Source organism: Hypanus sabinus, chromosome 4 (assembly GCF_030144855.1).
Source record: "Hypanus sabinus isolate sHypSab1 chromosome 4, sHypSab1.hap1, whole genome shotgun sequence".
Taxonomy (NCBI): domain Eukaryota; kingdom Metazoa; phylum Chordata; class Chondrichthyes; order Myliobatiformes; family Dasyatidae; genus Hypanus; species Hypanus sabinus.
The window spans coordinates 47056291-47071967 of NC_082709.1; the positions used below are offsets into that span (position 1 = coordinate 47056291).

Here is a 15677-nt window from a genome sequence, read left to right on the forward strand (position 1 = left end):
GTTTTCATGACTCCATGCATCATTTGTTATTACCTCATACCAGAGTAAGAACCTCTTTAAATCCAATAACAGAAAAGTAACTGGCTTCCACTATACCTATGGATGAAAATACTTTTTAAATTATCTCCATCCTACTTCAAAAACAGCAATTTCTAACTTGCCTATCTGGGTCAAAATTAAGTTGAACTTATTCAAATTTCCTTTGAATTAAGAACAATTCCTTGTGTTCAAACGCAAGCATTTCTGTGCTGAAAGGACAGTTTTATAAACTTTCACCATTAAGCCTTCCAAATCAGAATGGTACAAGTTGTAGGCAAAGCAAAGCACTCTCTACTATTGAATGCATTCCTTAAGGACTGGAGTGGGATGGACCAAAGGAATAACATTTCACCTCATTGTACAATTACACTCAATGACAACACTTCAACTTAAATCAGCATCCAGAGTTCACAGGACAATCTAGAAAGCAATGAGGTGAATAAACAATCAACCTATTTATGGTAATGTTGGCCACAGTGTAAGTGCTTAGGAAAACATTGGTTTCTGGTCTGATCAATGAGCTAAAATACCAACTGTGATTTAAATTAAAATCCATCAGCCACCAGCCTGGCTCCTTGACAATTCCTCCACTCATTTTCCCTCAACCCCATTCCCTCATAATTTTCTTCCCACCTCTAATGATCAAGAAACTATATTTCTATATGATTTGAGCATCTTCAGTCCTATAGAACGATTGCTCTTTTCCACTTTGGAACATAACTTACATTACTGATCCTGTGCATTCTTCTCAGGAGCGACAGGAAAGCATGATTTTGCCTCCAGTCCATTACTGTCCTCAAAGAGAATTTTAGCAGCTCTTCAGATCTTGCTAGAGCAGACCAGATAATGAAACTGAATGCGATCTCATGATCCAATCAGTCGATTTAGCTTACCAACTTTGAAATGCAACACCTAGTAATTAAGCTTGAAAGTACGCAAGTCTTTACTGCAGATAAAATGCCAATCTGCTAAATATTGACTTAATCATGTAAAATGAAAAAGATGAAGATTCATGGGAGGGGTAAATACTGTATATACACTAATCCTACATACAATCTCTTTATGGGGGTGATGTTTTTTTATGTAGTAACGTTTGACAGCAACTTACATTACCCATGCTAAAGTGTCTCTTAAAAGTGCCAAAAATGTTGTGGATTAGAACAGTCCCATCATCTTGTATACAGAGTAGGTCCTCATCCGTCGTCCACCCAATGTGAACCACTACACCACTCTTCCACTGCAGTGACAAAAGGAACAGAAGGGTTCTCTGAATTACAGTTGAATACAAACATAAACAAAAAAGGATAAAAGACCTTCCAGGCGAAGAGTAAAATGTACCATACACAATATATATTCATAATAATCATTAGCTAATTATTTTTTTACTTAACTTTTAATTTAGATATTAAAAGCCCCCTACAATGGAGAAGGCTCATAAATTGCTAAGAAGTCTCTTCCCCCTCTCTTTCGACAGGTTTGTTTTGGGACTGAACACACCACCAATTTCCTCAAGTTCCTTAAGCAATAATTATTTAATTCACAAATTTTATTATATAGTAAAACATAAATGTTGATACTGGTATAGACTATTCTTGAGATCTGTTGCCATTTATTTGCCAAACTTGATTTCAAACGGTTGTATAATAATAAAAAAAAGATAAAGCTCACTGGAAAGGAGACTATCCTATTTCCCGATGAGGAGTATATTTCCATAGCAGGACGGAAACTTGGAGACCTTTCCTTGCGGGATTCATTGATCAACGCTGTAAAAGATGTTAATGACATTATTAACAACAGTTGGGGAACAAAACATTGGTAAAAAGTGAGAAAGGATCAAAAAAGGTGCATTAATTATTAAGAGAATATCTTACCAATCGGACCACCATATGGTGCAGCTGCAATTAAACAGTTATTTATATCCTCCTTAATCATCCATTCAGAATACAGGTCGAACTTCCTACACAGGGTGCAAAACACAGTTAACAAATCAATAAACCTTGTGCGCATCAAGCAAATAAGTGCCTTGATTTTGCATGGCATGTCACTGATTCATAAAAAGAATTAATATTTCCAGAAATATTCTGTAACTTTGGTGATTGCAGGTATGCCCGTTAACATCTAAGTTTTCCTTTTGTTTTATTTTTACATTTTTTTTTGTTGTTCTTTATAGCTATAATTAATTCCTGCCTCATCAGGGATCTGGACCACTGCAATTTGTCTATTGCCACAACAGGTCATAATCTCACTAGCTCTCAGCTGGGTTTTGAACCACCTGGACAACAGTAATATCAATGTCAGGATGCTGCTTATTGATAACTATTTGACATTCGACACCATCATCCCCTTAGTACTAAAGTACTTGGTACTTCTAGGCCTGGATACCTCACTTCCTCTTTGGGAGACGACAGTTACTATGGACCGGTAATAACATATCCTCCTCAGCGACAATCAACACAGGCGCACATCAAGGATCCGTGCTTTGCCCACTGCTCTGCTTTACCCTACACCCATAACTGTGTGACTAGACATAGCTCAAACACCATCTATAAACTTGTTGATGATATCACAGTTGTTGGCAGACACTTTGATGGTGATGAGGCGGTGTACAGGAGAGAAATAGATTGGATAATTAAGTGGTGTCGCAACAACCTTGCACTCAATGTCAGCAAGACCAAGGATTTCAGGAAGGGGAAGTCCCAATAACACACACGAGTCCTAAGTGGAGGAATGGGTTAGTAGCTTCAAGTTCCTGGCCATCGCCATCTCAGAGGATCTATCCTGGGCCCAACTCATTGATGTACAATCATGATACAAACAAAGCACACTAGCACCTGTACTTCATTAGGCGTTTGAGATCTGGTAGGTCAACAGACTCCAGCAAATGAGTACAGAAATACCATGGAGAGCATTCAGATTGATCATATCACCGTCTGATATGTACACATCAATGCACAGGAACACAAGAGGCTTCGAGGATTGTAGACTCAGCTAGCTCCATAATAGGCAAAGCTGCTCCACCACTGAGGACATCTTCAAATGCCCATGTCTCAAGAAGGCAGCATCCATTATTAGGGACCCTCGCCTTCAATAGACAGTAGGCGCAGGAGTAGGCTATTCGGCCCTTCTAGCCAGCACTGCCATTCACTGTGATCATGGCTGATCATACACAATCAGTACCCCGTTCTTGCACTCTCCCCATAACCCAGCTTGACCCAGCTATCTATAAGAGCTCTATCTAACTCTCTCTTGAATGCATCCAGAGACTTGGCCTCCACTGCCTTCTGGGGCAGAGCATTCCACATATCCACCACTCTCTGGGTGAAAAAGTTTTTCCGCATCTCTGTTCTAAATGGCCTAGCCCTTATTCTTAAACTGTGGCTTCTTGTTCTGGACTCACCCATCAACGGGAACATGCTTCCTGCCTCCAGTGTGTAATAATCTTATATGTTTCAATCAGATCCTCTCTCATCCTTCCAAATTGCAGAGTATACAAGCTCAGTTGCTCCAATTTTTCAAACATATGACAGTCCCGTCATTCTCGGAATTAACCTTGTGAACCTACGCTGCACTCCCTCAATAGCAATTACATCCTTCCTCAAATTTGGAGATCAAAACTGCACACAATACTCCAGGTGGGGTCTCACCAGGGCCCTGTACAGCTGCAGAAGGACCTCTTTACTCCTATACTCAATTCCTCTTGTTATAAAGGCCAGCATGCCATTAGCTTTCTTCACTGCCTGCTGTACCTGCATGCTTGCTTTCATTGACTGATGTACAAGAACACCTAGATCTCGTTGTACTTCCCCTTTTCCTAACGACTCCATTTAGATAGTAATCTGCCTTCCTGTTCTTGCCAGCAAAGTGGATAACCTCACATTTATCCACATTAAACTGCATCTGCCATACATTTGCCCACTCACCCAACCTGTCCAAGTCACCCTGCATTCTCATAACATCCTCCTGACATTTCACACTGCCACCCAGCTTAGTGTCATCGGCAAATTTGCTAATGTTACTTTTAATCCCTTCATCTAAATCATTAATGTATATTGTAAGCAGCTGCGGTCCCAGCAACAAACCTTGCGGTACCCCACTGGTCACAGCCTGCCATTCCGAAAGGGACCTGTTAATCACTACTCTTTGTTTCCTGTCAGCCAGCCAATTTTTAATCCATGTCAGTACTCTGCCCCCAATACCATGTGCCCTAATTTTGCCCACTAATCTCCTATGTGGGACTTTATCAAAAGCTTTCTAGAAATCCAGGTACACTACATCCACTGGCTCTCCCTTGTCCATTTTCATAGTTATATCCTCAAAAAACTCCAGAAGATTAGTCAAGTATGATCTTCCCTTCATAAATCCATGCTGACTCGGACTGATCCTTCTACTGCTATCCAAATGTGTCGTAATTTCCTCTTTTATAATTGACACCAGCATCTTTCCCACCACTGACATCAGACTAACCGGTCTATAATTCCCTGTTTTCTCTCTCCCTCCTTTCTTAAAAAGTGGGAGATTAGCCACCCTCCAATCAGCAGGAACTGTTCCTGAATCTATAGAACATTGGAAAATGATTACGAATGCATCCACGATTTCTAGAGCCACCTCTTTAAGTACCCTGGGATGCAGACCATCAGGTCCCGGGGACTTATTAGCCTTCAGACTCAACAGTCCATCCAACACCATTTCTTGCCTAATATATAAATTTCCTTCAGTTCATCCTTTACCCTAGTTCCTTTGGCCACTATTACATCTGGGAGATTGTTTGTGTCTTCCCAAGTGAAGACAGATCCAAAGTACCTGTTCAACTCATCTGCCATTTCCTTGTTCCCCATAATAAATTCACCCGTTTCTGTCTTCAATGGCCCAATTTTGGTCTTAACTATTTTTTTGCTATTCACATACCAAACGAAGCTTTTACTATCCTCCTTTATATTCTTGGCTAATTTACCTTTGTACCTCATTTTTTCTTGGCGTATTGCCTTTTTTGTTATCTTCTGTTGCTCTTTAAAAGCTTCCCAATCCTCCGGTTTCCCGCTCATCTTTGCTATGTTATACTTCTTCTCTTTTACTTTTGTACTGCCCTTTACTTGCCCTCGTCAGCCACGGCCGCCCCTTACTCCCCTTAGGATCTTTCTTCCTCTTTGGAATGAACCGATCCTGCACCTTCTGCATTATTCCCAGAAATACCTGCCATTTTTGTTCCACTATCTTCCCTGCTAGGGTATTGTTCCATTGAACTTTGGCCAGCTCCTCACTCATAGCTCTATAGTTCCCTTTGTTCAACTGTAATACTGACACATCTGATTTTCCCTTCTCCTTCTCAAGTTGTAGGTTAAAACATATCTATGTCTAAATCTAAACTATCTCAATTCTACCCTAGCGTTAGTCCGCTCTGTGGTAAATGCAAGAGGGGCATGGCCTCTCTCATCCATATATACTGGTTCTGTCCTAGCTTGGAGAAATTCTGAAAAGATGTCTTCACTACGTTATCGTGTATTCTGAATCAGCACCTAGAACCAAACCCCTTAATTGTTCTGTTTGGTTTTTGGGGCGAGACAGATTTATGTCTGGGTCCGACCAAATGCCGAATATTATCCTTTGCCTCTCTCCTGGCTAGACGCTTGATCCTCCTCAGATGGAGAGATGCTGCCCTGCCCACTCATGCTCAATGGCTTAACGACATCATGGCCTGTTTGGACCTTGAAAAAATTCATTATTCAGTTCTCAATTCAGATCTAAAGTTCCATAAGGTCTGGTGACCTGTTGTCGAGTACTTTCATAACCTTCCTCTTGACTAGGGTTTTTTTTCTTTTTGGTCCCTTGCTTTCAGCTCCTTTTTTTTTCTGGTAGAAGGCATTATTATCCTCTGTTGCTGAGTGTATTCACAGTCTGGGAGCTTGGCTATCCTGACTTATTCTCTCTATATTGTGTTGTGGTTGGTCTGGAGTTGCTGTTGTTTTTTCTTGTGTTGTGGGGCTTGGGGAGGACACTAAGCTTACTTGTCTTTAATTTAGGTGCTTTTTTTTGCTAAATTCTCTTCCTTTGTAGCATATTGTTATTGTATGCTTAATTTTGCACTGTTTTAATGTTTCTCATTGGGATTTGGGGTTTTTAATTTGTAAAATGTTTTGAAAAACTAATAAAAAAATTTTAAAAAAAACATTTATTATGGTCACTACCTCCTAATGGTTCCTTTACCTCCAGGTCCCTGATCAAATCCGGTTCATTGCACAACACTAAATCTAGAATTGTCTTCTCCCTGGTAGGCTCCAGTACAAGCTGTTCTAAGAATCCATCTCGGAGGCACTCCACAAACTCCCTTTCTTGGGGTCCAGGAAATTCTGATTCTCCCAGTCTACCTGCATGTTGAAATCCCCCATGACAACTGTATCATTACCTTTGCAACATGCCAATTTTAACTCTTCATTCAACTTACACCCTACATCCAGACTGCTGTTTGGGGGCCTGTAGATAACTCCCGTTAGGGTCTTTTTACCCTTAGAATTTCTCAGTTCTATCCATACTGACTCTACATCCCGTTTCTATGTCCCCCCCTCACAAGGGACTGAATATCATTCCTCACCAACAGAGCCACCCCACCCCCTCTGCCAGTCAGTCTGTCCTTTCGATAAGATGTATATCCTTGAATATTCATTTCCCAGGACCTGTCCGCTTGAAGCCACGTCTCTGTTATTCCCACAACATCGTTCTTGCCAATTTCCAACTGAGCCTCAAGCTCATCTACCTTATTCCTTATACTTCGTGCATTCATATATAATACTTTTAATTCGGTACTCCCCTCTCCTTTCATATCAATTCCTATTTCAGTTGGCCATACTGTATGATCTCTTCTTGAGCTCCATTGATTCTGTTGTCCTTTTTAACTTTTCTTATTTTCACTTTCTCTTTAATTCCATCCTTATATTTCCAGTTCATCCCCTCCCCCCCACTACTTAGTTTAAACACATCCGTGTTGCAGTGGCAAACCTGTCTGCCAGAATGCTGGTCCCCCGCCTATTAAGGTGCAACCCGTCTCTTTTGTACAATTCATCCCTACCCCAAAACAGATCCCAGTGGTCCAAGAATGTAAATCCTTGCTTCCTGCACCAGTTCCTCAGCCACACATTCAGATCCATTATCCCCTGTTCCTGCCCTCTCCAGCACGAGGAACTGGAAGCAAACCAGAGATAACCACCCTGGAAGTCTTGCTTTTCGGCCTTCTTCCGAGTTCTCTGAAGTCCTGCTGCAGAATGTCCTTCCTCTTTTTCCCGATGTCATTTGTGCTGACATGCACTACCACTTCCGGCTGTTCACCTTCACCCTTGAGGATTCCCTGCAATCGGTCCGTGATGTCCTGGATCCTAGCACCAGGGAGGCAACACACCATCCTTAAATCTCGCCTGTTGCTGCAGAAACCCCTTTCCGTACCTCTTACTATGGAGTCCCCTACTACCACGGCTCTTCCTGATGTCTGACTCCTCGGCTCTGATTCTGCACCAATTTTCAGCTCGCAGACCTGTCCGCCTCTCAGACTGGCAGTATCTTCTGTCCTGACAACTTCCAAGAAGGTGAACCTGTTTACGAGAGGTACATCCCCTGGGGTCTCCTGTACTTCAAGCATCCTTTCCTTCCTCATCGTCGCCCCCTTTGTCTCTTCCGGTATCCTCAGTGTAATGACCTCACTGTAGGTCCTGTCCAGAAAACTTTCGTTTTCGTGATTGAACCTGAGGTCATCCAGTTCTTTCTTCAGTGTTTCAGAAGCTGAATGTGGACACACTTTCCACAGCTGTAGCAGCCAGGGGCACCATCAGTGTCCCTGACCTCCCACATCATGCACGTAGCACACTGAATCAGCTTAGCGGTCATGTCTTCACCCTCTGCAATTGTGCCTGGCGTAGTCTCCTTGCTGAAGACGCTCGTGCCAAAGACTAGCACTTTTCACACCAGGCACTTCCCTTGACCAGGCCACTTCCCAACAGGCCCGAAACTTCTTTTCATTACTACCATCAAGGATGAGGTACAGGGGTCTGAAAATCCGCACTCAATGTTTTAGGAACACATCCACCTCTGCCATCACATTCTGAACGGTCCAAGAATCCGTGAACAGTACCTTGCTATTCCTCTTTGCACTCTTATACTGCAACTTACAGTAATTTGTTATGACTGCACTGTACTGTTGCCACAAAACAATTTTTATGACTACTGTCAGTGACAATAAACCCAATTCTAATTCTCCTGTGTTAATTCTAATGAACAATCATTAATTTCCTTAAATTGTAATCACTGGAAACTCTTTGTGACAAAGTCTGTGTCAGGCACCTACATCCAGCTCAATCACATCTCAGCTCTTCAGGAAGGAGTCACAACATGAAGTATTGCTTTTTTAAGCTGTTACACCATCACAACAAACTGTTTGCAGCAGCCATTAAACAGTGTTCGAAAGCCAGAACCCTGAAGGAAGCAGGAAGATGAAGGGTTAGGCCACAGAGAGGGTGGCGAAGAGCGAGGTAGGTGGGAGACGGCGGAGGGGAAAGCTCCCTGCTCAAGATAGGGCCGAGGACGAAAGAGCCAGGGGATTTAAGGAAGTAAGGGGTCGGTAGGGGGCAAAGATGAGAACTGGCCAAACCGGGAGTTTCAGCCGCAGACGTCGACACCGACCTGTAAAACACGTCGCCGAGAGGGTTCCAGTTCGCTGTCACGAAAGCCATAATGCTTCCAGGCGAACAGCTACTGCCCACAAGCCAGCCGGTGATCACAGCCGCAGCTCGACTGTGCGGGACTCACCCTCCTGCGACAGCGCCACCCGGCGCTCGGCTCTGCAGTCCAGCCCCAGTATCACGTCCCTCTCCATCCAGCAAGTGTCCTGTTCTCCCTCCAGTAACAGATGCGCCCATTACACTGCCCCTCCAACGGCATCTCCGCTCCCTCTCTCAACAATGTGGACAAAATTCTACAGCACAAATCAGGGCTTCCTCAGCAATACCCATCATTTCCATCCGTCCTCTTCTGCTCCCAGTAACCTTCCATCCATACTGTCATCTTTGACCCTGTGCCCACCACCTATCTTTCCAGTAATAAATTTCAAAGTAAAATTTATTATCAGAGTACATACATGTCACCACATACAACCATGAGATTCTTTTTCTGCAGGCACACTTAGCAAATCTATAGAACTGTAAACAGGCTCTGAAAACTGTAAACAAACTACAAATGCAGATTATAAATAAATAACAAGCATGAAATAACAAGAGAGTCCTTAATTGAGTGTAGTTTTCCCCTTTTGTCCAAGAGCTTGGTGGTTGAAGGATAGTAACTGTTTTTGAACCTGGTGGTGCTAGTCCTCAGGCGCCTGTACCTTCTACCCAATGGCAGCATTAAGAAAAGATCATGGCTTGGGAGGTGAGGATCTTTGATGACGGCAACATTTCATGTAGATGTGCTCGATGGTTGGGATCTAAAAGCAGTATAGATCAACAGAGCATGCACCAGTTAATATGGTCCAGTCAAAGTTTTTGATAAAGATGGCATCAAAATATTCCTGACTACATCTGAGTTTATCACAGAGTGGAACTCCTATAAACAAGAGTTGGTGTCATTTACTTAAAAGAATGAAAAGTTTCAACATGATAGAATATGTTTGTTAAAAATAAAAACATATCTGTCATAGAGAAATATTTAAACCAGTATAATTAAGTGCTTGCTCTGAGCTATACATATATATTTAAATAAGGCATTAAAAGAGAGGAAGGCAGAAAAATAGTATAGTTAGTTAAATGTCATCAGCAAACAATATCGCAGGACAGGTCATGGTTACAAATAAGTAGTGAGGTTGGATAGTTGTTGGAGTTGTTGAAGAACAGATAAAAGTGAGGGAGGCTGGAACTTGTGGCATCCTAGATGGACCTTAGCCAAAATTGGGAGGGGTGGATGGATGTTAGCTCACAGCTTATTAACAAGTCAGAAGGAAGATCAGAAATAAGAATATTTACGTTAAGAACTTGAAGGATTTGTTAAGTAGGTATTAAATAAATAGTTTACAAATACCAACAATGTAGGCTAAAGGATATAAAAACAAGGTATTCAAAACTATTGTAAACACCTGTGAATAATTGAAGACTGGAAACATAATTGATTTAATTTGTAAAAATAATAAAACGTGAAACAAAACTCTTCAAAAGCTGTGTCTGCATGAGTCCATGCTGTACCGCTAGCCTGTTAGATAAATGATCTGCAAGTAGATATTGTTACAAACCCCATAACTGGGTCACTTACCAGCAAAGATCGAGAAGTCCGTTGAAGTCTGATGGTACTATTTTTAAAAGTCTTTATTTATAAAGGGGCACAAAATAAGATTAATACAGACATTCAGATAATATACGTCGTCAATACTCAATCTAAAAACACTGGTATAATAATAATCATCAATTAAGCAATAGCTCTATTCTTTGTCTAGGGGATATTGTATTGTCCAATGGAAAGATAAAAGTCACTGTCCTTTCAAGCTGCAGCTCTTTGGGTTTAAGAGAGACGGTTTTAAACTTGCCCGGGTCTTTTATGAGGCCAATCCGTTGAGTCGGGGGAGTTGGTTCCCCGTTGTTAGTTCCAAGTCGTTTTCCATTTGTGCATAACTTGAAACATTAAAGGATATTAAATAGTGACAATAATAAGTCTTTAAAGTAATACAAGATGAAAGCAGCAAGCGCATGAAAGATGAATTTTACTGTAAAACATTCCAAAGTAATGTAATTCAATAGATCACACATGAATAAACGTACATTAAGTAGTTTTAAATGGCTAGGACAGTCAAGGACTAGCAATCACAGGCGAAAAGGTTAGGAGAATTAAGAGTAACTTAAGGGTAAATATTTTAAAGCAACATATCACTGGAATCTGGAATGTGCAGCCCACAGCTGTGGTGGACACATTAAGGCCTTCGAGGGGAACTGGATAAATATACAGCATGGTGGAAAACATTCCAGGTTCATGTACAATAAAAAGGATTGGTGAATGGAATTTGAGTTGCTTTGGTAGAAGATTGGTTTAGAATTGATGGGCTGAATAGCTTCTTCCTGTGCTGCTGCAACTACTGATGGTTTTATTAACAGACAGACTTGGAGCTAATGGCCACTGACTTTGAATAACGGAGGTATTTTTTTTTTAAACAGGTTGTTAAAACAAGATCTTATCACTGAAGACAATGTTCATTCGTTATATGTCATGTCATATGACGTGGGTGATCGTGGTCTTTGCATGACCATCACTGTTCTTGGCAAATGCTTCTACAGAAGTGGTTTGCCATTGCCTTCTTCTGGCAGGTGTATTTCCAAGATGGGTGACCCTAGCCATTATCAATATGTCTTCAGAGATTGTCTGCTTAATGTCAGCGGTTACATAATCAAGAATTGTGATATACACTAGCTGCTCATACGACTATCCACCACCTGCTCCCATGACTTGATATGGCCCTCATCAGGGTGCTAAGCAGGTGCTACACCTTGCCCAAGGATGACCTGAAGGCTGGTGAAGTGCCTTACACCTCCTTTAGTAGAGACATTATCTCCACCTCACCCACCACCCAATAAGAAGAAACATTCAAGTTTCATGTAATACTGATTAGACCTCAAATTAAAGAGTGTGGCTAATTTTGGAAAACCATAGTTTAGAGAGGACACAAAGTAAATTCTTGGCATGTTATCCGAGAGAAAAAAATTGTTATATGAGATGAGAAAAACAGAAATTGCTCTCCAAGCATCATAAGGAAAACAATAATCACATTAAAAAAGCTGTCATGGGGAGAAGGGCAAGTACAATAAATTTTGACTAACTTGTTCAAAGAAACAGCACAGGCTCTGTGCACTTTCCTTCCATTCTGCTTTATTTTTTTGCCATATTATACAACTTTAGGGTAGTTAATCCAGAATAAAATTACTGAATTAAATCAGGAATTAAAATCCTTTAATTGTATATATGATTTTAAACATTTTACAGAAAGCAAACTTAATATAGGGATATAAACATGAGTTACAGTAACGGGTCAAATGTCATGAACTTAAGAAAAAGAAGATACATTTTTAATAGTTTATTTGAAATATTCTGTCATTATTTGGTAAACTGCAACAGTACAACTTTCTGATTAGGGTAGTAACTGACAACTAAGATTCCACATTTAGCCGTGCCTTTTAATTTTCCAGAGTTTACCATCATATTTTCTTACTTTACAAAATATTACTGTAAAACTCATTGTGAATTCTTGATCAATCTTCATGCATGAAATATTAATAGTTTTCATTTTTAAATGATATCTACGGCTATTTATTAATGTGTTAGTTGCTTACTTTCCATGAAGAACACATGCCAGTGCTACTTTCTTAGAACTTTTGAGGAGAATCAACAAGTCATCAAAGACCGACAAGCTTCTACAGATGTGCAGTGGAAAGCGTTCTGAATAGTTGCATTAGAGCCTGGTATGGAAACTCATTTGCACAGGAACACAATAGGCTACTGATGCACCATCAATAACTCTCTGAGACGTGAGGCGGGATATCGGCTTTTATTGACTGGGAGAAAGAACAAGCAGCAATTGACCACCATGCTACATCCTGGAGACTGAGAGGCAGGGCTCAGGCCCCAATCGCCTTTATACCGGGGTCTGTGGGAGGAGCCACAGGAGCAGTCAGCAGAGGGGTGGGGGGCATGTCCGGACAGGTATATGTATTTCACCACAGCTACAAAGTAATGAACTCAGCCAGTTTCATCATGGGTACCACTTTTTCCACCATCAAGAACATCTACAAGAGGCAATATCTCAGGAAGGCAGCATTCAACACTGATACTGTCACTATCTGAGCCATACCCTCTTCTTGATACTTGAGCCGACTTGAAAAACCATAATAGTATCTCAGACTATATTTTATTTTTTTCCCTCTCAATCTACATTATTTATTTTGCTCTGTAAGTTATGTATGTGTAATTAATATTTGTCTTATTGTTATGTACGGTGCCACTGCTGCAAGAAATTGATTTTCATGGTAGTTCTACCCCACGTACATATATAATTGCCTATGACAATGAATTTGAACTTGAGCTTTTAACTTCAGTCAGAAACCAAACAACAAAATAACATGTTCATGTCACCATCAACAAATTTACTATTGTTAGCTTCTAGTCAAGAATATTCCAAAAGGGATCTTTTTTAAAAAGAATCATACACTGCTTATTTTAAAAAATGCCAATTACCTACTCAACAAAACATTAAATGAGATATTAAAGTTGTGAAGCATTCTAACCCAAAGTATAGGAAAATAATTGCAGCTATGACCTCTCTCTCTTTAGAATCCTAGCTGAAAACTGAAAGCAATAGTACACCCAAGAAACATTGAAAAATCACCAGTGTACTAGTTTATTGTACTGTTGAAAATTCCATTTCAAACTTCAGCAGTGTATAATAGATTACCCACTATGGAGCAAATGGGCAGGTGTACAAATATCCTACTGCTCCAAAAAAGTCACTGTTCTAGAAGGCATAGTGCAATATGTTAATGCAATATATTTGTAATAGTTATGCAGTAATGGAGTTTTATTCTGATTCATCCAGCAATTTGGTGAACTGTCCAAAGATCACTTGTAGAAATACATTTTATACAAAACTTTAGTCCAAGAGTGGTTAAAAGAAAACTGAAAATCCATTTGATTCTCATTATATATAGATACTGTCATAGTAATAATAGAGGATCATGAAAACTAAACAACTTGTAGAAACTATTGGTTAACAAATCAGCTTTTACAATCACCAACTTTTATTTTTATTATCAAAATCAATTAACTAAAAAACATCTGGTAAAACACTTTTCCTGGGAAAATTGGTCACCTCCTATATACTAAATAAAAATGGGAAACCATAAATTGAAGCAAAAATTGTGACATATTCGGTAGACTTTCAGACTCATTCTAGCAGACAGAGAAAGAAAAGTCCAAGTGCAAACCCAACCATTTCACACAGACTGGGTTCAGGCAATGATCAGAAGGTTACTTATGATTATTTATTCTTTATAGTTTATTTCCTTTCTCATTCTATTAAGCATGAACATGTACAATTTGATGGGTACCAAACAGGCATGACTTTTTTCTCAACATGTGACTTCATTTGATTTTTTTGAAAAACATTAAAAAAGTTTAACCGTATACTTGCTCAATATCTAGATATGTTATTTGGATTAATGGATTAATCATTTGAATTTTAAAAGTCAAAAGACAAATTATGAAAGTTGCTGTAAAAAGTTTATATAGAGACCACTTCCAGCTAATGAACAGATTCTAAATAACCATTAAGTCGATTTTGTCCATAAATGCTAATTTCACAAAAATCACTTGTTATGGTAACCATTATCTCCACAGCATTGTAAAGAATGGCATCATAAGCACACAAGACTGATATGAAAGAAGAATTCTGAAGGGTGAAAAAGGATAACTAGTTCTGTTGTACACGGGAATGCCCATATATGTCAGACTTTTTAATAATATCACTGGAAATCAAACATTTTGCTTCCTGGATACTTTTGGGTGTATCTTATGGCTTTTGGGCTGCTGATCATGAACATCATGAAATTTCCCTATTCTGCACCATTTTTTTAAAAAATCATCTGTATTTGTTATTTCAATTCATAATTCAAGTCAATTAAAATGTTGCCCACAATGCAAGCTAAGAAGTTTTCTATCGTGTCCAGACATGCCTGGGCATACTTAGGCGGGGTGGAGGCTGCATGGCAGCACCGGTTTTAGAAACGCTCTAAAAGCATTACACACACACTGTCCTATGTATTGGGTTTACGTCTATCTTGCCCAGGCAGAGTGGAGGCTGCACGGCAGGACAGGTTATAGAAAGGCAATAAAATCATCAAGCACTGTTCTATGCATTGCGTTTACATGTATATCGGTTTGTGATCACATTGATGTGCATAGCATATTATGTGTACTCATTAATAAATTATATTTTCAGAATCGTGATAGTAAAATGTCTCACTAATGTTGCAACAGTTATGATACTTTGTTATATTTGTGGCAAGTATATGGTTAAATCTCAAAGACAGAACATATCTTATTAAGAAAGCCTACAAGCTCCACTTTGGGTGTAAAATCAGTGACCAAGGCAAAGCCTGGGCTCGTCACATTTGTTGTGCAACATGCGCTGTTGATCTTAGAGGTCAGCTCAGAGGTACGAGGAAATCAATGTCCCAATGAAATTGTGAGAGCAGGATCATGTGACAGATTGCTACTTAAGTCTGGTTTCTCTGCTAAAAACAAGAAATCCATTGAATACCCCAAATACCCTTCAGCCTGTACCACATGATGATAGTCTTCCAGTATCAAAGCCACCAGAGACATGGAGTCTAGAGGAGGCAGACAAAGATGCCATGATGCACATGCTGGGAATGGAAAACAACGCTGTTATAAATTTTAAACTCTTTATGTCAATTCGGCCTAATCTGATAACTCAATCTAAGTTAAATGATCAGGTCAGAGACTTGGGTTTGTCAAAAGCAAAGAAAGAATTACTGGGTTCAAGACTGCAAGGGTGGAATCTGCTGTCATCATGCTAAAGAATCTCATTACATTAAAAGGGATTGGCCACTCTGTAT

The 15677-nt window shown here is 40.0% G+C and overlaps 1 protein-coding gene across 1 annotated transcript in view; it reads right to left on the reverse strand.

The window, feature by feature from the left end:
- The window catches only part of vps16 (VPS16 core subunit of CORVET and HOPS complexes), a 107124-nt gene extending 98302 nt beyond the window's left edge, over positions 1-8822 (reverse strand). Inside the window, exons 1-4 of the mRNA XM_059967006.1 lie at positions 8701-8822; positions 1911-1996; positions 1708-1802; positions 1148-1276 (exon numbers count right to left, since the gene is read on the reverse strand). Of these exons, the coding sequence (XP_059822989.1) occupies positions 1148-1276; positions 1708-1802; positions 1911-1996; positions 8701-8750 (360 nt within the window). The 5' untranslated portion in view covers positions 8751-8822. The remainder of the gene's footprint in view (positions 1-1147; positions 1277-1707; positions 1803-1910; positions 1997-8700) is intronic.
- Positions 8823-15677: the final 6855 nt, after the last annotated feature.